Below are 25,063 nucleotides of genomic sequence, written 5' to 3'. Positions count from 1 at the left end.
AAAAAAAACACAAATATGTCATAAATAATAAAAGCAAAGTCTAGTAAAATCTTTCCTAAAAAATATAAGATTCACTTTGTAGAAAAGTTGAAGGATATATGGGGGGTGAGGTTTTGTTTGTTTGTTTGTTTGTTAATATCAAAATAAACCCATCAACAACTCTCTGGATAGGCAGAATAAAGGTTTATGTCATCAAGTTTAAGCTGAACATTGAATTTCAGTAGAGGTGCTTTTTTTGACTTAGGCTTAGTGGTGTTTTTTTTCTTGAACATTTATTTTTCAAGTAGTAGCATATTCGACCATATACAGAACCTGTATTAAATCATAAGAAGCACCAAAATCCATTTCCCTTCCTTGTCTAGAAGAACTGTTAGAGTAGTTGGGAATTGGTTTTCTACACCAAGCTAGTACATCCTGAACAATTGTTGAATTCACGGAAATCAGCTTTCAGGTCTGTTACGGAGTCATATGAAGATGCTCTAATGTGCAAAGTATTTCCTACATTTGTCTTTCTTAGTAACCAATGGCATTTTAGCAAGCTGCAGAATACCTTTTTTTTTTTTTTGAGTCTAGTGAAACCTTGAAGCACGTCAGAAATACACTTTAGAGTCTATTCCTGAAAGTAATTATTTTTCAAATTGTAACTATTCGGCATGTGAATCTGTCCAGAAGAGAATAGTATTCCAGTACAGACATCCTAGCTTACTCATGCATCGCATGAGTTCTGAACTATGTATACTTACACTGTATCAACTTGTCAGCTCCCCCTTGAAATGTTTTTCAGTTATCCTTGGGAGCAAGAGTTTTTGCTCGTTACTTTGCTTTCTTCAAGTGTCAAGTGTTGTTGGTGTGTTTTTTTTTTTCAAATTCTGATAAATTCAGTTTGGCAGTACTTTAAGAAAAGGAAAAGATGTGCATCCTTCTCTCTTAATTTCCTTATTCACACCTCTACAGAAATATTTGCTATCTCCATTTTAATATGTCTAGGTCTTGTCTTGTCACCAATGCTTGTTGAGACCTTTCTGTGCCTGGTGACCATTTTGTTGTCTTTCTGGAGCTGGTCTCTTAGAGCATTATTGGCCTCTTGGAGCAATTAGTTCTTATTACCTGTGACAACTGATTTATTTTTGTTTGTTCGTGGAATATGGTTTCAAAAGTAAACCTGTCTATATGCTGAATTTTCATATAGCCACATGTTCTGCTTGTAAGATTTCATTTTCCACTGTTTTTTCAGTATCTTAGTCCCTGCTAATTCTGTAATTTCAGCCATTTATATGCTAACCTGACTAATCATCAGCTTGGGTATAGGCAGGCTTGCTTCTGTTCCTTCACTGACTATTCCCATAGTAAATAATCCACATCACTTACCGCTATGGAAGTTTTTTGATCAAAGGATCAGAAATTTCAAAAATGTCATTGCAAGGATAGACCAACAATCCTCTTTTCGTGTTTTCATTCTTTCTATTATAAATCATTTAGCAAAAGTGTAGCAAAGTTCAATGCCAGATATTATGGGGGAGGTTGGTGAAGTTGTTTTAAAACAGAAATGTTTTCAGTCACACTTTCCTATCTACATACTTAAAAGCACAAACGTCCGTGTCTTCAAGTACGCTGTCCAGTACTGGGACATCCATGTATATGTACCCACACAGTCTGGTCAGAATTCCTTGAAATGACTGGTAGGATATGTGGCACTAGCTTATCAAGTCCTCCACTACTTCTTTAGGTTTCTTCCTAGGGTGGTATCCATTAAGTCAGTGTTGGATCTGCCTGTTATACCATTTAGTTGACAGTTAAAAGGTTATTTTTCTCTCCATCCAGTTCCACCTTTGGAATACATAGGAATTACTCCCTGTCCTGTGTTCTCTGCATCTAAACCTGTTTTCTGTCTTGCGAATATCATCTCTCAATGGCTTATCTCTTTGTTTCAGTCTGTTACTTGGTTTAGGCTGTCTTTTTTACCTGTTTGGGTATTCCCAGAATTTGCATGAAGTGCTGTTATCTAAATGAACTACTAATACATGTGTCATCAGAACATGTTTTTTCTATATCTCTTCTGCTGTGCTTTCTGATGTTTCCACAGCCATATGTTTCCTTTTGTTCCCCCCCCCTTTTTTTTTCTACTAATCTTAATATCTGTTAGCTATTCAAGGAGTATTCTTATCAAAAAGAATATTTGTTGAATTTACTGAAGCAAGCTACTTGCACACAAGGGTCCTGAAGTCATATCATACTTTCACAAGTATGCAGTATAAGAATAGTCCATTTCATCTGCACATGCAACCCAAAGTGCTGCAAAAGTGGTAGTGCTCTAGCAGCAGCAGCAGCACGTATGTGTTTGCCAGAACCAAAACTGAAATTTAGACTAGGAAAGCTATTTCAAAGCATGCATGTTGCTGTGGTTAACGTATCATCATTAGTAAAAGTTCACTGGTTCCATCATAGAAGTAGGTAACATCTAGCTGATGCAAGATGTGGAGAGAAGCAGGAATCTGAAGCATAGACATTGCTTTTGCCATGGATTTTGGAAGCACGAAATTGCCTACAAGTTGTACGTTCTTTAGCAAGCATGCTAGCAATTTCTGAGGTTTAGTTTCACATACGGTAAGGTTTTTTTGGAAATAGAAGTGTTAAAAGTAGAAGGAACCTCCTGCTTCAATGAATCTAACTCCAATTTCAGATAGTATGTAAAACTATTTAAGATTGTAATGTGTAATACCACATAAAAATGGTAAATTAAAAATAGATTTCCTCTCTCCGCTGCTGTCTCCAAGTTTGTTTTAGAACCTAACTGACCTTTCATGGGTCGGTCTACACTCAGTTGCTTTTGTGTCACTGTTGGCCTTTAGCTTAAATAAAGCCAGTCTTTTCTCAACCGTGTATTGATTCCTCAGGTAGGCTTATGAAGGGGAGGTATAGGAACTTTCAGATTTCGTTGTTATAAATGAACTAAACCAAACTCTTTCATTTTCATCCTTGAAAAAAAGACAATTTCCGTGTGCATCCAGCAATTGTGTTTTTACTTCTATATGTTCCTATCCTACTGCTTATAAAAGCAATTGCCTTGTCAAAATTAATACAGCTTTAGACTAATTCCCAATGATTACCATGCCTTTTTTCCAGTTACACGTATTATCATCTCAAATCAAAATTCAGGAAAGGTATTCTTTTGCATTACCTGAATTACCTTTGATCTCTTCTCAACCTCAAATGATAATATTTCTACCTCCCCTTTTTTTGTTTGTTTTTATTTCTAAGGAATCTTTTACTCCTTATTTTAAATTCCATTAAGTCCATTCTGTACTTAGCAGTTTCTTCCCTATACAAGATAGTTTCTTTTACTTTTATTTCTGCCAGGCTTTCTGTCTAGACCTTGTAGCCTTCTTGGCATGGCTTTTTGGTTTTGTCCACAAAAGAAAACAGAGTCAAAGTATTTCAAGAATTTATTTTGGCTGTCTGTCAACATATCTTTAGACAGAATGGTACTTTTGCAAAAGGCTAATGAAAAGTGGTCATTTATCTCTCCCTAGGCAGATAAAATCGTTCTCTGTTGATACAGAAAATACATTTTTCAAGACCAGTCTTACTTGAATTGAGGACCTGTTCACTTGGTATTTATTGCATCCCTGTTGAAAGTACTTCTCATTTGAGATCTAATCTATCTTCATGCAGTCAAGCAATTAGGCAATTTCATTGTAGTATAAAGCAGCGAAGTCTGATGTGATAACAAACACAACTATCCAAAAAGTTAGCTGTTATCTAAAACACAGATTGAGCCTGAATCCAAGGCTCATATAGACTATTTCTTTTAGAATGTGAGTGCCAGCATCTCATGGTTTTGTGTGGAGTATGCAAGATACCTTATACAAGACATAGAAGACTTGAACCTTATCTCAGTTTTGATTTTTTTTTTTTTTTTTGTAATAAGTCTTTTAAATTGAGGTCTTGTTTTGGGTATCCTTTTGCCAAAGGAGATAGGCTTTCTCTTTTACAAAAAGTCAGTTCTTGGAGTCATGTTATATGTGCAATTACAGGTCAGCACAGCAATCTGTCAAGTGAATATAGTAATTCATCTGTTTGTCTTTCCAAGACTGAAAAGACATTGTGTTTTAGGACTTGGCCTGAGTGATTGCTATCAGAATTTGAGAACTTTTATAAGCCTTTTATTTTGTAATTAATATAAGGCCTAGGTCAGTGCTTATACAGCTCTGTATTATGGAATTCAGCATATGCCAAGTGCATTGCCTGTATTTGAGAAAATTCTTATTTAGTTGACTTGTGCCACTTTTTGTTTAGTAGAATATTGATCATAGGTTGTTCTCCGTGGTTTAATTTTGTATATGCAAGAGGAAAAGGAAGAAGGAATTGTAGTGCTCCAGGGAATTGTCCCATTTTGAACATCTGTATTCTGTTTTTTTGTTTCTTGAAGACAGTGTAAGAAAATAGTATTTACTTTTTTCTAAATTTATGCATCTGTAAAATTAATAGACTGTAGCAGCATAAATCTCTGATTACATGTTAAAATGTGAGCTCAAAATTGTATGACCATGAAGGTATTATCCCATTCACAGATACCTCAACGTGAGGTGTTAGAATGTGTTCAGATGATTAATAGTAATGGCAATGATTCTAATGAATTCCCTTATTTATTAAACTCAAAATTTATCCTTAACATCTGAAATGAGAATTGTTTGTATTGGGGGTTGAAGTTAGATGATCTTTAAGGTCCCTTCCAACCCGAGCCATTCTATGATTCTGTTTTGCTCACCAATTTAGTTTAATTTTAAAAGACAAAATATGCATTACCTATTCAGAAGGAGCATTTATGAAACATGGAATAGAATTTTATTTCTTTGATTAGGCTTCAATAATATATTTGCTAGTTTGAAAGGAAATAAAGGGGTTATTTATCTATTCCTGATAACTTTCTCAGTAGCATTGCATATTCTCTGACAATAATTTCTGTAGGCATTTATTGATACTTAGATTTACTGAAACCTGCATATATTTCAGTGAAGAGCTTTTTATTTAAACTTGCAGTAGTGGTAACTGTAGGAAGGTATTTGCAACAAAAGTCTGTGACAAATTAGGGATCCTTAAGGTGAGAATTCAAAGCACCTTCATTTGGGACATATTTCTCTCCAATGACTACATTAGAAACTGGGCTTCCTATTGAATGCCTTATAGTAGATTTATGAAGGGCATCTGATAACAAACAGTAACAAATTTGGCGAGATTTCAAGCCAACAGCTGTTGGCAATCTCTATTTTAAATTTGCACCGTTCATTGCAGTTTCTTTGTTAAGCCTGCTTTTTTTCCTTTTTCCTTTTAAAATTACTTTTTTCAAAATGTGAGGAGTACCTTTGTGCAAGGAGCCTCAGGCATTGGCACGGCACTTCTCTGCAATACTTTGTTTGCTTTGGGAAGTTCACAGTGAGACTTCTTGGACAATGGTTTCATTCAATCAGGGTGAACAGAGATTGACCTCAGCCACTAACCACTTATGGTCATATTGTTTTAAGCTTCTGCAAAGTGAATTGAATCCAGGATCTTCCCACTTCAGCTTTTCAAGGTATCATTTGACTTCTTGAACTATGTATTTCCTGTAGCTTTAAGAGGTGCACCCCTTCCCAGTATCCTTATAAACCCATCCACTTCTCTTTTACAGTCCAGCTCTTCAGGAGGTGTAGATGTGAGGAAATACATGTGACAAGAAGCTTTACACAGGTTTTCTAAACTTAGCCCTGCCTAGCAAAAAGGATGAAGTACAGGATATTACAGATATTTGAAAACAAACCTTAAAGGCACTTGACTTCAAAGAGTTTTACTCTTCTTTTTAAAGTCCCACTGGCTCATCTATTTTCATACAGGTGGGATCTTCCCTTGTGACACTAAATGCTAATGCAAACATCTCTCAATTTTGCTGTTAATGTGGTCAAAGAGAGCAAATTTCTTAGCTGGTTTGCCTAATATTCTACCTGTCCCCCCATCAGGTCACTTGTGAGTGACTTCACTGATGTGACAGCTTTCACCATGACCACCAAGGTGTCTTTGATAGAAGCTAGCTTATTGTCTAAAATGTTTAAAGGACACTGTCCTCTATCGAAATATGAACATCCCTATATACGCTGCAGCTTTTAGAATTTCAGTTCAACTTAGGGCAACAAGGCAAAAGAGCTGCACATTCCGAACTCAGTTGTCATTTTGTAAGAACTTCAGAACTTCACCGCCTAGGATTTGCCATGTTTTTATTTTTTTCTTAAACACGAACTTCTTCCCTGCTTGCCCATACAGATTTCTGATGTATGCAATAAGCACTTGTTTTTCCAAAAGCTGCACCAGGAGAATGAGGTGCAAATTCAGTTTTCATTTGTGGGGAAAGCCAGAGAATAAATGATGCTGCAGGTACTGGGGGGAACAATACATGCCAGAAGCCAATGAAAGCAAGCCCAAAGGTGGGGTTGAAATGAGAAGATTGAAAGTATTGAACTAAAGAGAAATCTGATATGAGGGTTGAGTGGTAGAGGTCTGGTATAGAGCAGGGGTGTATTTGTGGCTCTTGAGAGATGAGGCTGCAGGGCTTAGAGGGCTTTGGAGTGGTAGGGAAGTGGCCTGGAGGCAGGAGGTAGCAATAGCTCTATGAGACAAGAAACAGATGTGGTCAGGAAGACTTGGGAGAAAAGTAACCTTCAGTGGATAGAAAGGGTTGGGGAATTTTTGCCGTGTGGCAGGAGAGTTGTGCAATTGAAAGCTCTGGGACAAGCTGGATCTGGAAACCCTACTGTAATACTTGTTTTTGTATATGAGCCCCCTCTGTAATAGAGTGAAGCATAAAGTATTTTAACTTGTTTTGAATCAGTTTGCTTGGATGAACAGTGTAGTCTCAAGAGCAAGCAGCTCTGTGCAGGCTAACTAAGCCTTCTGATCTCTAGCATCCTCTGAAATCAGCATGAGCCTTATGTGTGATTTCCATACTGTCCCACTTGGGCCATGCATGCCTCTCCCAGGAGTAGCCATTCTGTTCTGTTACTTGTCATTTATAATCTCTTCGTGACATCGGCAGCATAAAGTCTGTGTATTTTGTTAACTGCGTAGTGAAAGTAAGGATCTAACTTTTATATGCCTAGAGGTCCAGTGTAAATGAGTGTTAGGATATTAACTCAGTGGGAATAGTGGCATAATGTGTAATGCTTGTATTTATTGCAATCTGTTTTGCCCTGGCTGCACATTTTACCCACCAACTTTTAGCATTGATTTCTGACCATTAAATTTCACAGAAGTCAATAAATATTCCTAAAGAAATAGGCTGCCACATGTTAGTATAAAATAACCAGTGTATCACAAAGTCTTCTGTGTAACGATGTGGTTACGTTATCTTTGCTGTTATGTGAGTTAACAGAGCATTGATCTGGTGGTGATATTCATGTACTGAACTGCAAAGCTGTGAGAGTGCATTACTTTGTACCACTGATTTGTCCACCTGCAGCATGTTTATTCCCGTATCTGCACATGGAATAGTGCAATAGCAGGTAGTGTAAACTAAATGTGTGACAGTGTGATAATGATGTTTGGTTGGCATCCATTAGCATTCATCTACATTATGTTTTTGTAGCTTACCATACCCAAGAAGGGCAGCAACCCTAATAAAGCATTTATCTTATACTGCAGTATAATGCATAGAAGTGAATATGTTTACTGGGTGAGAATGTATATCTGCATTAAGGTAGTGTTTATTCCCTTTGTTTGAAAATACTTCCCATTTATTTAGGAAGCTTCAGCTAATTGGTGTTTGCCTAAAACTGCAAAAGTGAAAATCTTTTTCATGTGTGAGTGTAAAAGATCTACATAATGCATTTTTTAACATAAAAGGATGTGACTTGCTGCAATATTAAAAATATATTAATCTCTTTGTTACCATTCAAAACTACTCACTTGATGTACAGCATTTTTCTTATGAAAGAAGAAAATTGTAACTGGAGTTCAGATATCTGTATCAGTATTTTCTGCTCTTGATCAGGCAAGCAAAGGTAGTAGAAAATACTGCTCATATCAGTATTTTAGGATATAATATTTGGATGTTGGCAGTCACAGTCCCACACGTCAGATTGGTTGACAAGCATTATGTAATTGCATCACTAATTAAAATTACTTCTCGCCAGCTACTGAATATGGACAGCTTATTCCTTCTTTCTGGGTGTCACTTTATCTCCAGTTAGTTCCATACTATGAACTTCAATGAACCTTGGTAAGGGTCAGAAAAATCATCCTCCATCTTCATAAGATTTAATCTCCTTTGGATTCACTTCTCTTCAGTGATCTGGCCAGTACATCAAGTTTTTTGTTCCTAGCCAACTGATGTGAAATTGTTGTCCATTGGGTTATATTTCTGAGATACATGTTTCTGTTAATATGAACTGTGTGAGAGATTTCAAGAACATTTTTCTGAAAAAGAATAATGTAATAGTAGGCATAGTATAGCTTTTATGGTTTCTCTTCATCAACTTGACCACCTTCTTCTCTAGTTGAATGCACTGTATCAACTGGAGGAATATCCAGGCTTTGATAAAAAGCTGGTGATGGCTCTGAAGTATCCCTGTTCCTAATATATTATGTTCTTCCAGAGCCTATTTTATGTGAGGGCTGTTTCAATATATTGTGATTCATAATTAATTTATCTTCTGTAAGTTTTTTATGTTTTTGTCTTCTCAATGCATTCATCTTTCAGATCTTTTTAATGTTGTTTTTATATATCCACCTACTTTTTCACTGAATCATGCAACTTCTCTTGAAGCAACCTTGGACTGGAGAATGGTTCGCCACGTTGTTATTTTTCCATGTTCTACCTTTCTCACTTGAACAGCCCTTTAGGGAAAAAAAAAAAAAAAAAAAGAAAAAAAAAAGAGAGAGACAGAGATTTGGAGTGTATTTTGAAAACCTGATGAAGGAAGTGGTCCAGCAGTGACAGCAGGAGCATTGTATGCGCAGTATGTATTGCTTTAGATTTCCAAAACTGATCATCCCCATCTTACCCTGATGCCCGGTGTTCTAAGATCAAACAGTAACTGGAAGGAATTAATGGCAGATAAAACTGGAAAAACAAAGAAAGTCGTCTTTTCTCATAGCACATGCAAGCGTGTTGAAATCACTGCTTCACAGCCAAAAATCTGTTTTAAAAAGGAACAACTTCATAAATATGTACGAACAGTATGTGTAGTCACATTGACAAATATGATGCAATTACACTTCATGAGTTAGGATTCAAGAGAGGATATTCACACCATTTAACTTCACAGTCCCTAAGGCAACTAGGTAAGGAGCTCAAGGGAACCTTAAGTTAGGTGCAGTGACAAGGAGTTATTGCTGCAGACTAATGGGGATTTTTTTTTGTCTAAGGAACAAGAAAACGTTTGTTGGCGCAGCTGTTGGAATATGTGGGATAACACATATGACAAATGCAGAAGTGTTTATTTGTAAACCCAGTGAAATAATCAAGTATGATAATATTCTGCAAATAATGCTAATAGTTTTCTTTACTTACCATTCGTCACTGATCTCTGAGGTAGTGGTCAAGCGGGAGAATAGCTTTTATCTTTTTCTTATGTGTCCAGCAAATAACCTGAACTAGGTTTGGATGCCATGTGATATAATCACTTGATTTTGATTAACTTGGTTCCAGCACTGCATATCTGAACCACTGAATACGGAACTTAACATCTTTTAACCAATGCCGTAAAGAGTTTCCATTGCTAACGTTGCATTTATTCAGTTTTGGAGTTAAATAAATGGATCATATCAAAAAGGCTTTGACAGGATGAACTGTGCATGTATTAGCCAGGATTTGGGAAAAAAGTCTAACAAGTTCAGGCTTGGGTGACTGTGGATATGAAAACACACTTGTGAAATCTCTAGGTCCTGCAGAATTCTGATTTCTTTGTCAGAAGCAGTAAGCAGGAATAGCAAGAACAGGATGCATTATCAGGAAGTGGAAGGAGTTTGAGATGGACAGTGCTAAGAATTCTGCTGTTGTGGAACTCCTCCTTTAAATACACCCAACTAAAGCCAGAACCTCAGATTAGCCAGTGGTTTGGTTGTTTGTCCTTTATGACTTGTGACTATATCAGATGGTCTATATAAGTTCAATGTTGGGCTTTGTAAATTATTTTTACAAGAGTAAAAGCAGGGGTAAATATAAACAAGTAAATTTCTTGTCAGCACTATTAGAAGATAGAGGAATAATAATGAAATGTATATGAGACCTCTGCTTGGAAAACATGAAGTGCCTGGTGTTTGGTACTCAAAATTTTCCTCTTCTAGCAAGTCCATTGAGCATATTTGAGCACTCTTCTTTGCTCACTGTTTGGTTCTGGTTTCCCAGCTTCCTAAATTTTCTTTCATTGGCTTCCTGTCTCTCATCATTCTCCTGTTATAATTCCACCTTGTTCTTCAGAGATCAGGATAGGGACACCTGTAGCTAATTCTTAGCTCTTAACTCCTACTGTTATTCCTTTGTGAATAGGAAAGAGATGTATATATAATGCATGTCTTAACTGTCAGTGTATTATACCCTGCCGATCTCCCAGGACTGTTTCATGCCAAAGACCTTTCTTCCTGCATTAAATGGATTATCTTCATTTTCCTTTTTCATATTGTTCCAAAACCCTCAGTTCTGTCAGGTAAAAATTTGACAATAGCTACTTAGTGTCACTCCTGCCTCACCTCTTTATCTACTCATTTAGCTTGTGTTGTGGTATAAAAATAATAAATAGCAATCACAAAACCAGAGGTTCAAAGATGTGTTTTCAGTTTCACTGTTCAGGCTCTTATTGTTGGACCTGCATTTTGCTTAGAAGGCAGGATATTTTTTTTTTTTTTACTTTACAAATGGTTAATAGAAAAATCAATGGACTAGTTTTTAGATCAAGTTACTGATGGGGATAGAAGTATATGTACTTTTGATTTAGAACACTTAGGTGCACAATCTTTCATTCTGATCTTTTGTAGCTACAAGTATTCATCTATGATGGCTTCCTGTGTGTAGCTGAGTGTCTGAAAAATGAGGAGTGTGTAATCCATGGCCATTTTCTGAAATACTAGTTTATCAATCAGCTTCTAGAACTTCAGACAGGAGTTGACCAGAGATAAGGATACACCTGCATTCCTTTCCATGGCATTTGCCATGACAAAATGTCTTTTTTTTTTTTTTCCTGCTCTCCCTTGCCTTCTTGGTAATACCCTGTTTAACTCCCAGAACATATGCAGTATAGTTTGTGCAATATTCATATAATTCTGATGCATCCCATGAGAAGCATCCAAGTTCCATGCTGAACTATTTCAAGGTTCCCATAGAAAACATGTTACCATGCAAATTGACTGTGCTATGAATGTAAAACAAGAGTTGACCTTATTTCCTTTAAATTTATATTTTCAAGCATTTATAATTTCATTGCTTACAATGTATAGATTGTGTACATATTTCTCTATATATTTTGAAGAGAGAAAGCGTAAATAATGTCAGTTATATGCACCTGTCATATCTCCCATCTCATTTCTGACTAAGTCCTAAATCTTCGGCACAACTTCAGCAGCCACACTACCCACACTGGTAAGTAATAGAAAAAAAAAATCTTTTTCCCTGTAGGACATGCAAATTGCTGCCACTTGAAACTTTTCCCCAAATTTCCATGATATGTAGCATTTTTCCTAATGTCCTGGTTTCATGTTGTTATGTAAGATTAACAATATTTATTTTTTCTTATTGTATAGTTCTCAGTTTTCAAAGCAAAATTGAAAACATTATATTTGAAAAAGGCTTCAAATTAGTAGTATGATTTGTTGTTTTACTTTATTATGTCTTATTGTCTGGGATTGATAATATTTCAAACAGGATATTAGGCCGCCTATCTTTGCTCTAGCTCCTGTCACTTTCTTTTCAAATAAGGTTCTCTTTTTCCTCTTGAGGGTGGGTGATTTTTGGAGAAGGGTTGTTTTTTTATGAAAAAAAAAAAGAAGTAGCAAATGGGTTACAACTGCATATCTTTCAACGGAATCTGTGTTCTAAAGGAGATATCTTTTTTAAGAATGAAGGTTTGTTCTCGATCGCTGTACTGGAATTGCTTAGAGTTTGTTTTGGAGTCTCATCAAAATTGTAGTGCGGGTGTTTCACTTGAGAGTTCAAAACATACTATCGTAATGCAGTAAAACTAGGGAAGGAAAGCAACAACTTTCATAAATGTTTCCAGTGTAATTTATTAGTGCACATCCTGTCAGAACTGAATATTTAAATCAGCAATATATTGCTTAGTTGCATTATTTTCTTGAGAATCTAGTACAACTAAAAAAAGAAAGTTCACTGTGTTTTGCATATGGAATTTTCTAGTTGTCCATTGGTGAGATAAAAACAAATAGTAGCAATCTAACTTTTGCTTTTGCTAGTGTGTCCTGGCCAGCATAAAGCATAGTTGAATTTCCATAGTTCATTCAGTCTCTGGGTTCCTTGCTGAGATTTCTTAAAGTAGAGAGTTAGTGTGGTTCGAAAGGTTTTAACCTCAGTTGTGTGGGACTTTATTTTGCATACTCTGTGAAACAACCATCAGATAATGGAAGCTTTCAATTCAGTCTTGATTAAGACTAGCAAGCGAAAGGATATCCCTGTATCCCTAAAGTCATTTTTATTGTCTTCTTCCTCTCTAATTCAAGGACACAACACAACTTTATCAGTAAAAAAGGTTTATTTACTGGATTCAGCAATTCTGAAAGGAGCTCTTGATGTAAATGAATGTTTTATTTTGTGTGCTTCTAGCAATAGAAGGCCTTTTGAGCATCTACCTCATTTGTTTCTTCCATCCTCTACATCATCTAGGAAAAAATCTTACATATTAAAGGAAGAGTGATCAGATAGGAGATATTGGTGATAGGTTTATACACATTGTATATTTAAAATAAAAACTTAATGTTGGTCTGGCATTAAAATTTTCTGGTTGGGCAGCATATTTTTTAACTGGGAAACTTGATAGCAGTGGCTAAAATCTCTAGGCCTGGGTCAACAGGAATCTGTATTGCATTCTGCCAGGTATCAGTGATGATACTTGTTATGCCTGATACTCCCAGTTATAGCATACTATGATCATATGATTTGTAGAAGATACAGGGTGTTTTTTTCTTCATTTAGAGTTTTAGGACTTCATTATTCTCCATATCCAAATCAGATAAGTAACATGTATTCATTCATAAATATTAGTGAATTCAGCATGCAAAATATGTGCCAGATTGGTAATATATTGAAAATTAAATGGTCAACAAAGCAAGTTTAAAATGACATGATAAAGCATCATTTATTTCAGAAATGAGAGTCTGTGTCTTTGTCCTCTAGAGGTGTCTCAGAGAGTCAAATTAATGTCTTGCATGTACTGCTAACTGATTGTGTGGAAATTTTTTTAAGTTCACTTTTTCTTTATTCTTCTGTCTTTTTTACCCATCTTCCCCCATTGTAGCAAATTAGACGGCCGGATGAAAGCAAAGGAGTTGCTAGTAGAGTTGGATCCCTCAAAGTAAATATGTTTCTAACATTTATTTTGCAAGTTTTCTTCTATAGCCTACACTTTTCCTTTTGAAGGGGGAGGTGAGGGGAGGGAGGGAAGGGGCTTTTCCATTTCTCACCATCCCATCATTTTTATTTCAGTATTCTTATTGCTGTTGGGTCACATTTTGTTTGTTTCTGTGCTACACATAGAACAACCTATAGAAGGCAGGCTGCCAGTTTGTAAGCTTTGAATGTCACCACAAATACAAGATAGTAACAACTTTCTTGATGTGCCTGTAATTTGGTGATCATGATTAAACCACTTCTCTGATCTATGTTATTTGTTGTCTCTTAACTGCCTGTTACATAGAGAAGTGACTTACTCATCTTCAGACTACTGCTTCTCATCTTAAAAAAGTGATTTACCTTTTATAGTGCTCACACTTGTTGCATTTAATTCTGCAAAAGACCATTACAGGAAAGTTGAATATTTCATCCATATCTAGCCTCTAAATCAGGAAAAAAAAAAAAAGAATAAAGAGGAAATGAGAGAGATTCATGTGAGATTAATAAGAATGGAGCCACTGTTCTGCTAATAATTAGTTCCCTTTTCTGCCTTTTTTTGTTTATACAGACATATTCAAATATTTAGAGCACTTAACAGGCAGATACCTAAATCAGTACCCACCCATGAATAGTGTTACACTCTAATAGATGGTTTAAAACACAGGACATAATGTATACCGAGATGCTGGTCACATGCAGTCCAGGCCATTCTGTTAAGATTCCATCTCAACAGTTGCCTCTTTCAACCACCCAATTTTTCACGTTTTTTCCACGTTATTTCCTTTTAGCACTTTCTGAAGCGCTAACTAATTCATTTTTTTCTGCACTCTCCTTGCCTTTCCTGCCTTCTTGGTTTTTGATCTTCTGTTTTGTTTTTGTATGTGTGTGTATTGCCTTTGTTCCAGGACAAGCCATCCTCTCTGTTTTCTAATGCTGCTCTACAGCTGCTCTTTGTGAAAATGTTATTTCACTGAGCATAAAGAAGGGGAGGGGAAAGATTAATTAGGCACCTCTTTCCAGTAATGACACCATTTAAATTGATCTCAGAGTAGCAAAAGAAGCCAGTTACTATTTGCTATATAAGTTATTTCTGGCAGCATCTGTAGCATTCCTCACTGTCTGTGAGGCTTTAGCTTTTCATCTTGTGTTTTGGGAAGAGGTTTTAGTTACAGTGTAGATGAGAAGAGCCCTGTATATAAATGAGGCACTGCATCAGTGGTAGACATTCAGTACCACTGAATGTACTTGGGGGAAAAGACAAGACAGCCACAGGTTCTATTTCAATTTTTTGAAAATTATGTATGTAATTACTGTGGCCTGTGCATTTTAATGGGTTATCACATGCAATTCTATATGCATATAACGCATATGTATAAGATGTAGCTTACTTAAAGGCTGAGATTCACCTACTATGTTATGAACATCCATTGATACCTAATTCAGGATTCTTATTTCTGTGTCTGACTGCCCAAGATTTAATTTCACTACCCAAAATATTCATTTAGACCAAAAATCTTACATAAATATCCATACAGAGAATGGGAAATCATATCTGAGGTTCCCAAACATGAACATTTACCCCTTTGTGATGGAATTACATTCTAGAACATTGCCTTAACAATAAACAAGCAAATAAACAAACAATGTAGTGGATATTCAGACGCTGTAGAATGATCAGGCCCTTGATTCTTTTTTTATTTTTTTTCCTGTACTGAAAAAAAAAGAGCCATGCTAATCGAGTAAAAATATCTTATTTCCAGTTTCTGACTTTACTGAGCTTGTATATCTGTGTTGTTGAAAGCACTTTAATGTCTTGAAATGTTTTACGAGAGGCAGTGAGAAATGTGTTATGCTATGATTTATTTAAAAAAGTAAAGCGAAGAACAAAAGAAAAAAATGACAAAAGAACAGGTTGCTTTTTCAATTCATTTTCTGATGTTTACATGTAGCTCCATCGAAAGCTGGAGGAGCTCAGAGATCACCTAGAAGGCAATGTCAAAGGATGCTCTCTCCGAGTAAATGTACGATTTCACTCGGTGATCTGTTTTTTTAAAACTTCCGCTGGCTGGTAACACCAAATCTGATTGGTTTGTCCTCTCATGCCCATCTTTTTCCTTTCTCTCTCTTTTTCCCTTTGTGTTTTCTTTCTTTTCTAGCTGGGATTTCATTTTTAATGTGTTTGAGAAACCTGACCTAATTGACAGGATTTGTTTAAAAGAACATCCTACTACATTTTAATGAATGCTAATCAAACTGCTTGACTTTAACACCAGATAAAAAAATCCCTTTCCAAAACTGAAGTTGTATGTGTAAAATTTTCCTGAATATTATGGTTTAGCAACAAATAAAATAGATATCCTTAGTTTAGAGGAGAACTGTATCTTTTGCCTGTGATTGATAGCCTTAGGTGAACTGAAAACTATGGCTGACCTAAGGTAAACCAAAAGCATGTATTTTTGCATTTGCCCCAACTTTGCCTTTAATCTTTTTGGGTCCCTACATTATCTCACAAAATAGGTTAGTATTTGGTTCAGTGCAAGCTATGCAAATTTTGTTGGTTGTTTTGTTAGCAGACTCCTCTAATACAAAAAACTGTGCAGCATATGTCTTATTCATTGCATTTGTTCTTCAATGAAAAAAAATGAACGTGAAAAAAGGATCAGGATCTAGCTTATCAGTCATGATACTCCCGTAAAGTTAACCATTTTTCACAGAAATATTTTAAAAAGCTAGTCAAATATAATGTAACAATACAGGCACCGGTACCTTGTGTTTAGTATTTCACCTCATAAGTTCAGATCAGCCTTTCAGCAATTAATTCAGTAGAAATAATAGTTTAAGTGACATAATTTGATGCATAATGAAAAGTAGAAAAAAGGAACAGTTGCGAGCATAGTAGATGTAAAAGTTATAGCCTTTTATGCCTTTGAACATCCATCCCGTGAAGATTCTCAGAATAAGTTCTTTAGATTCATGTTCTGTTTGTGTCTTCCATACACTATGACTGTTTTCATTATTCTCAGTACTCCCATTCTGATGCATAATCCACCATGGTTATGTAGTGAAAGATAATTTTGATAATGACAATGATTTGGTAATTTTTACCCCTTTTGGATGCCTTTGCATATCCAGCTATGTATCTGACATACAGCTGATTTCCACTCATTGTCAAATAGAAGTCCCTGAGCTTATTTATGATCTTTCACAGTTCAAATACAAGGAAACTGAGCTGCTAATACATTGCAGCATTCTATAAAATAAATTCAGTGAAAACACTGTATCTTTTCAGTGGCAATTCTTCCAGAATTACGTTTTTGGGAGAATAAACTGTGATATTTTAGATTTGGTGACATGCTAAATTTCTTAGTGATAATCAAAACAGAGCAAATCCTTTATTTTAGACTCCTCACTCTTAAATTCATGATTTAGTACTAGTGAATAAACATAAAGCCAGAAAAAAATGCCATGAGACATCGTACTACAAAAATGGTGGTTTAGTCTCACATTATTCCATAGAATGTCACATGGGGAAAAGTTTCAAATTAAAAGCTGTGACCCTGTTAACTGTAGATATTATGAGAACTAATCAACATGAAACTGTTCTGTTCCTTTGTGCCATTTTATCTATTAGGTATCTATACCCTACACAGTGTCATTAAGGAAGTCAGATCATGAGCTAAGAAGCATTTCATATATTCTGCATATGCCCTTTAACTTTCTTAAAACTTAAGAAACAGGACACATTGCAAGTATAATAACATAATTAAAATCTGTTGCTTTTCACTGCCACTGTGATTCAAGCTGTAATATTGAATGTCTTAGATAAGGCAGCATTTTAAAATGCAGTATACAGATGCCTGATTAAATAATAGAATAAATCCTTCATAAACAGTTGACAGTTGGAAAGAAAATAATGAGGGATCTGTTAATAATTCATATTTAAAATGCTTTTCATGTCTTCCATACTGTTTTTGGAAAGGGGTTTAGGTGTAAGTTGTTAACTCTCCTACAACGTAGCAAATGTATTGAATGGTATGGGAGGGGGAACGTATAGTATCTGATGGCCAGCACCATAAGTGAAAATAAAATGCTATTGCACATTTGTGTATGCTGTTAAGGTGGAACCTTTGTTTCAGAATGAATTGCAAAGACATGTTTCCCACATTAAAGTCAAAGGCCATTAGAAATACGTAGGAAATGGAATTCTGCAGAATACCCCAGATTCCATTAAAAGATTAGAAAACGTGCCAGATACTTAAAATAATATTGCACTGAAAACATGCATAAAAATTTGAGTTAGTTAAGCAGTCTTGGGGGGATTCAGTGATTATGATTCTAAAAAATTATTATTAATATCAGCAGTAATACATAGTCATTTACAAAAAACGTTATCCTGACCTGATGTCTTACCGTCCATCTCTTCTTGAGATCTTCACTCATCTTCCTTGAAGCTTTTCCAGTTCTTTCCATGGCTTTAACCTTTGAACCTCCCAGAGGCCTGTTTTTGAAGTTGAACTTAAATATTGTTTTCACATTCCATCACATGGAATTGTTGGCATTCCTGTACATGTTCAAATTAATGCAGCAATAGGAAACAAAGTGCATTAGCTACTGAGGTGATCAACAGTGAAAGAGCTGACTGGTTGATATTTTAGAACTCATAATACCTGCCTAAAATTGATACCTTACTGAAAGTATGGAGAAGTTCAGCATACAGTCAACAGAACAGTACTGCTTCAGACTGTGGTCTGAAGATTGTTTTTTTGTTGTTGTTGTTGTTTTTCTGTGTGTGGAGGCTAAGATTCACTTTAAATGCAAGTTTTAATTCTGCATAAATATACTATGGAAATCCTTTCCATATATATATATATATAAATATAAATACAGAAGTTCTGCACAAAGTTTAAAGTAATATGTGAAGCAATTTTTGTGTGGACCTTGACCAGAATAGTTCCAAATCAAAAGTTCTGGGTTTAGCCAAGAAAAAAGCTCTCAGAATTCATAGCAGAGACCAAATTCTGTCCATAGATTATGTTTAATGAAACATGGAACATCATTTTTCATATAGAGTTGTGTCTCTCAAAAACTACATTCTCCTGCATGCGGTGTTCTATCTTATTTTAAGTATCTGACTTCTTTGATCACAATGAAGGATTACATTTATAGGGCTTTTGTTCCTGGTCATAATATTCCATTATTAAAGATCTGAGTCAAGGTAGTGTGGCCCTCAGACAAATGACAAATTGCTCTTGCAGCCTTTGAACAGGTGCTCAGTTGGTGTAAAATAATTCTCACAGTGGGGAATTTCTGTGACTAGCAGAAATTAAGTCCCCCTTAATGTGAATGTTCGTGGGGAAAAAAAGCCAAGCAGCTCAAATGTTAGCACATTATCTTCATCAAACATAATATGGAGGAATTGTCAGATAGTATATAAAACAAGGAGGGATGCCCCCTCTCTCAAACTGGAGGAAAGAGTCAAAAGATCAATCACAAGACTTCATATATGACAACAGGTTGGAAGCAGAGTAAGTGATAGATTGCAGGATCATCAAAGGAGCTTGCAAAAGTATTGACGTTTAATTTTAACAACAGAAGCAGTACACTTACAAAATACTGAAATCAGGCAGATGCTCAAAAAAGGAGACAAGTTAATGAGACAGCAATGGCATAGAAATGATCAGGAAATTATAAGTATTCAGGAGATTAAACAGTCTCATTGTGTGATCCCATTGAAAATAAACAGCAGTAACTATGTGAAGAATTGTATGTGAGAGTATGGAACTGATAAATCCTTTCCTGAAGACGAGATCATTTTGAGACTAGAACAGTTGAGCATACCTTCCATTTCATCATTATGAAAAAATGACATAGGTGAATTCAGTGTCTATACATGTGTGAGTAAGAAAAACAGAAATTGGAGTGAGTGAGATTGAGGGAAAACTGTGGGGAGGGTGCTGTTTGAGCACAGGGAGAAATAAAATATACAGGTATCTTAGTGAGGGGAATATTATAATTTGTTTCTATATCACTGGAACTATAAATAAGAAAATAAGGAATAATTTGAAGTGATTAAATATAATAAGAATACTATTATTAATTTGGAATAAGACCAAAGTTAAATGGTAAGTTTAGGCTAGATATTAGTGAAAATACAGATAATTAGATCACAGAGTAATAGCAGTCCACTTATAGTAGATATCCAAGAGAAGATGAAAGAGGTGCAAAAGTATCTAGCATACCTCTTGTAAGTTAGTGTGGAGAATAGGCAAGATAAGCCAAATTCTTCCAAATTTCGTGCAGTAGAAGTCTAGACCTCCTTATCATTGCTGTTTTGGTTTATTTAGTTGCTGATGCTTTAAAAACTGCTGCTGTGATGTTTCTTGCTCGTACCACATTCTTTGTATCCTTACCCTCAAATTCAAGGCTAATGGATCTTCTTCTTCCATGCCATTGCAAAACAAAACATGGGAACAACATCTGGACATTATTGATGAGAATCTTGCTTGGAGACTCATCCAAAAGTCTTAGGTGAATAGCAGAACCCCTGTTCTAAGCAAAAACACACCTTATCTTTCTTGCAAAGCATTCAGAGCAGTCTTTTTAGAAATGTTTCTTGCTTTGTATTTGGTTGAAAGGGGTTCTCTTTTTTTTTTTTAAACAAAATAGACTGTTTAAGAATAATACTTGATTTCTTAAAACTGTGTTTTCTGCTCTATTTTTCTAAAGTAATTTTCTATTTGTGACCTAACTCTTCTGCAAACCATCTCACTATACCATGTTCTCATAAGAAAATGTCATCAGGTGAAGAAAGTACCGTGTATAAATATTTAACATGTGAAGTCATTCAGATTACATTAGTAATGTTACCTAGTTAGAGTAAATGACATGTACAGAATACCAGAAAGGAACAAAAATATTTTCAGTGAGAACCTTAAACATTTTTATTGAAGGAAAAACAGCTCTATAGAAGTATGTAATGGAGACAAGTGCAAAATTTTCCTGAAAGGGGTATTTTACATGTCAGTGAAGAACTATGAAATACACATTTGAGTTTGAGGAATGTTCATGAGCGACTTTTTATGAGTATCATCTTCTCTGACCAGTCCTTCATAATACCTAAGTCAGAAAGTGGTTGCTAATAATATGTGGAAATTCTTGCTGGGTTCTTTACCATAAATGTGTCTGAAGTGCTGTACAGATACTAATTTTGCTGAAATCTAAAGAAGTTTTGCAGGGAATTCTGGTACTTCATTTTTCCACCCCCAGGAAAAAAAAAAAAAAAAAAAGAGGAGATTTTTAATGCATTTATAGGAACCGTGTCTTTTTAAATTTCATTTATTAGGCTGTTTTTAGTGTTTACTGCCAGTTGTGATCAGATCATTAATATAACAAATGTAAAGGGAAAAAAAAAACAGACTACTCTTTGTAATTAAAACAGTAAATATTTTCAACCAAAAATATATATATATATATTCATATTTATGTTAGAAAAACAAATGCTATGAATAATTAGAGACTCCTTTTTTAATATTTGAGTTATGTCTGATCTAGGAGTGGCTTACTGGTATGGAAAAATGTGTATTTCATATAAATAAGCAAAGTGTTTCCTAAGCAATCGGTAAAACTGTAGCGTTACCAATTAACTTATGTCTGTGCTGAAAAGTTTTGACAGTGGACAGTGTCCCTCAGGAATCACATCTGTTTACATTGCTTAGAGACATAATCTGCAGATTTCTGCTGACCTATATCTGGCCATTAGTCATTTAACTTTGCAATTTATTCTGGTTTTTGGGGCACTGAGTTTGAAGAAAAACCTACGTTACCAAAGTGCTGGTTCTGAGCATCTAAAAACATAAAGATATACAGGGAAGAAAAAGGCCTCTAATGTGTTTTCACATTGTACCTTTGCAAAGTTAGAATAAAAGTAATGTCAAATCGAAGAAATTGGTAAAGCTTCATTCTAGAATACCTTACTGTCCTAAGTATAGTTTTCTAGTCATGTCATCAATTACATAGAGTAAGGATTGACACTTTTCTTCAGATTCATCATTAGTTTTAATTACTTTATAAATGCAATATGTTTTTTTTTCTTTTAAGAAGCTTCCACCTTAAAAGGCATAAATTTGGAGTTTCTGAAATAGCTGGTCGTGGAAACTTAATGAACCCCCTGCTACTATCTCAGTGCTGGAACCACCTATACAGAAAACCTTCTGAGACCCTTACTGTGCCACCATTTCTTTTTTAACAATGTTTTCTTTTCCCCACTGCACAACCAGGCTCGGCTCCCTTCGTGCTCATCCACCTATAGTGTTTCTGAGGTATACTTTGCACGTGTTCTCTCACACAGTCGACCTGCTCTCCCATCACACTTCTTTGGTTTTATTTATTTTTTTCTTTTTTTGCATTGCACTGTGCACAAATGGGGAAAAATCAGCTTGGGGGGCAGACTTTGCATGATCAACCTGCAACCATGTTCAGCGTGGTTTTAAAATCACTGTACCAGTCTGGGACCACCGTAATGTATAGTCCAACGAGACAACAACTCCGTAGCATAAAAACATAAATTATTTACTGAAAGAATCTTTAGTTATCTGTTACATTAAAAAGGAGAATACTTTAATAAAAGACTTATAGATGTCCAGATAGCAAGATGCAGTGAAACTGGAAGGACTCTGTAAAAATGACCATCACATTACAGTTAATTTCTTGTCTAGATATGGATTGCTTAGGGATATATAAATTTCATTATTATTTCCCAAAAATCCCGGCTTGGTCCACTGCGTGCCCAAAATACATATATTATTGTAAATAATTCCATATCAACTTCACTATAGTCTTCTATAATAACTTATAGTACCAGCTTAGCAAGATTTGAAAAGAAAAATATATTTTATTTTAATTAAGATTTAAAAAAAAAAGATTATTTATGACTTGCTTTTCACACCTTGTTTTCAGGGGAAAGATACTAAGATAAAGTAGAATCCACAAAGTCATAGGATAAAATCAGAATTTATGAAATATTGTCAAATTAGTGCCATGACCCACTATGTAAAGTTTAGCTTTCAGCTTATAATTGATTAATGGATGAGTATCAAAAAGGTGGACTTGAGTTTTTCCATAATAATGAATCAATTTTGAACACAGAGAGTTAATTTATTCTGTATTTTAAAAGAATCCCTTAAAGTTGACAAGATATCCTAAAAAGAAGAGAGTTCACCCTATCTCATACTATTGGACAAGTTCTAAACTTGATGTTAATGTGTAATGGTAATGTGTATCATACAAAATGCAAACATAAGGAGCTCACCTACTCAGTTACCGTGTCCCTAAGCAGGATTAACTGTGTGTAAGCAATACCTTGCTGATACGCATCTAACTTGTTCTCAAGAGCTTCACTCTCTCACGCAATCATTCCTAGTACTTCTTTATCCTTATTAATAAAAGGTTTTATAGTTTCAGTGTATGAACAGGCAAAAGATCTTATAAAAAGTTTTTGAGAAGAAAAATGCTTATCAAATTTTCTGTCATAGACAGATAATGGCAGTCTGGCTTTACCAGCAGACAAGTTGTTTTAAAGATAATCAAGTATATATTCTTAAAGGCACCTGATATGTATATTGCAGTTGGGGCCTCATTACTGTATTATATGAACGCCTTGCTGTTTTCATCATGATTATCATCAAAACACCAGTATGGAATAAATAGATGATACTATACTCACACACATACCAAGACACAGCATTTTTTTTTCTAAGCTAATGCAAGGAGCAAGAAATAAAATCTAGTGCTTACAGATGCAAGACAAATGCCATCTCCACTTGACCAGTCATTCTTCTGAATGATCTATATGAAAGTTAAAAAGCAGCTCTGGATCAAATGGCATTCCAGCTTGATGTCACATTGTTTCCCAAGACTCCCACTGTGATAGTTCCCTCCTGCAAAAATGGTCAACATTCTCTTTGAAATTCTGAAGGAAATGTGCCACTTTCAGAGAAATTGCACTCTTGCTTTGCCTGCAACTTCAGCCATTTGTCCTTTTCACATTCTGGAGGCATCACTGAAAGAAATACAAACAAATGCTTTTCTTAGTGGCTTGTCAATCAATATATACAGATCTCATTCTTGATCCGATTCCAAAAACTATTTAACCTTGTCCAAAGCTATCAGGCTATAGTACAAGGATATTACCTGGATATTATCCCATAAGGGATATGTAGTGTAGTTTATAACTTTATAAAAGATTCGTCCTTCAGAAATACAGCTTAATGTCAAGACGTATGTGCAACAAAGCTTACTTAACTGCTGTCACCTGCTATTATTTTGTAAAAAGTAATAGGCTGCAGTAAGTTAACAACCTCCTGACTTCTAATTGATATGTTAGAAATTCTCTTAAATTAAGATATTGTTAAATAGAGTCCTAAAAGCCTGCTATTAGGTTTGATCAAGGGTAAGAAAAGGATTGGTTTTGTATTGCATGTCTTGTCAGTGAAAAAAAAAAGGACCACACTCTTGATAGAATTCCAGAGTTTCTTGAGTCTACATGTATTTCTGTTGTTCTTATTCCAAGGAAATATTTTTCTTAAGCTGATTCTTAAGCAACAGTTTTAGAGCTTCTTAATTTTTTCATGTCCAAGTTATCTATAAATAGCTTTGGACCTTCAAAGAATGCCAAGAGCACATAGACAAGAGAAATGGAGTTGCAGTTCAGCAAATGTGCCATCTGAGAGGTAGAGCAAAAGACAAAATAAAAGATAACTTGATCTAAACAAGTTCTGAAACCTGTTTTCCAGAAATAGATATTGCAGATTCATCTTAAGGAACTTTCTAGTAATCTTAATTTTTGAGAAAAGCTCTGGAATTGGGTGCATTGGCAATCCTAGAACCAAGGTAGACAAAAAGGAAAGTGAGTATACTATCAGGGAATTTTTTATGCTGTTACATAAAATCAATTAAAGATCTTTAATTGAAGAATTAAAAGATCTTCCAGCAGAAGACAAAGGTGGGTTCTGTATATTCTGCATTGCAAAGAATTTGAGATGGAATTCGCTCCCTAATTTTCTAAACAGAATCTTCTTTGTAGAGGTTGTTTTCCATTTTAGAGTCCAATAATTAGAAAAGGCATCTTTTCACTGGTTCTTTTTTATTTTCATCAGTTACACTGGTGAAACTGTGGATGTGGTCAACTGGGTGACTTGAGAGAAATGGGCAGAATTTTTTTTTTTAACTTCTACTTACCTTTAGGTACAGAAAGTTTTTCATAGTTAGCTGAACTTCAGGCATTATAGGGTAGTAGTATTATACACTTACCTACCCTCAGTCAGCAACTTAACAATTCCACTTACCTAGAATGAGAAGCTGTCTCTGGTTTAAGTCAATTAAATCAAAGTGAGTTTCTTTAAAAAGGATTCCCTCATGGCAAGAGAAGTAAGAGCTTTAATGCTCAAAAATGGTGTAGCAATATAATATAAATTCATATTC

General features: G+C 35.2%; 1 protein-coding gene across 25 annotated transcripts in view; it reads left to right on the top strand.

Annotated features, from left to right (window-relative positions):
- The window catches only part of GPHN (gephyrin), a 333,615-nt gene that overhangs the window by 241,941 nt on the left and 66,611 nt on the right, over positions 1-25,063 (top strand). For 10 of the 25 annotated variants that reach the window (XR_005820015.1, XM_040557299.1, XM_040557300.1 and 7 more), the window contains 3 exons: positions 13,491-13,547; positions 15,535-15,606; positions 21,862-21,903. The exons of 5 other annotated variants lie outside the window; for them this stretch is intronic. Coding sequence is in view for 19 of the 20 variants with exons in the window: in XM_040557299.1 (XP_040413233.1) it covers positions 13,491-13,547; positions 15,535-15,606; positions 21,862-21,903 (171 nt within the window). In the remaining variant the exon portion in view is untranslated. The remainder of the gene's footprint in view (positions 1-13,490; positions 13,548-15,534; positions 15,607-21,861; positions 21,904-25,063) is intronic. 10 more of the 25 variants (XM_040557315.1, XM_040557307.1, XM_040557321.1 and 7 more) reach the window with 2 other exon arrangements.

This window comes from Cygnus olor, chromosome 5 (assembly GCF_009769625.2).
Source record: "Cygnus olor isolate bCygOlo1 chromosome 5, bCygOlo1.pri.v2, whole genome shotgun sequence".
Classification (NCBI taxonomy): Eukaryota; Metazoa; Chordata; class Aves; order Anseriformes; family Anatidae; genus Cygnus; species Cygnus olor.
This window is presented reverse-complemented; position numbering and strand designations above follow the sequence as displayed.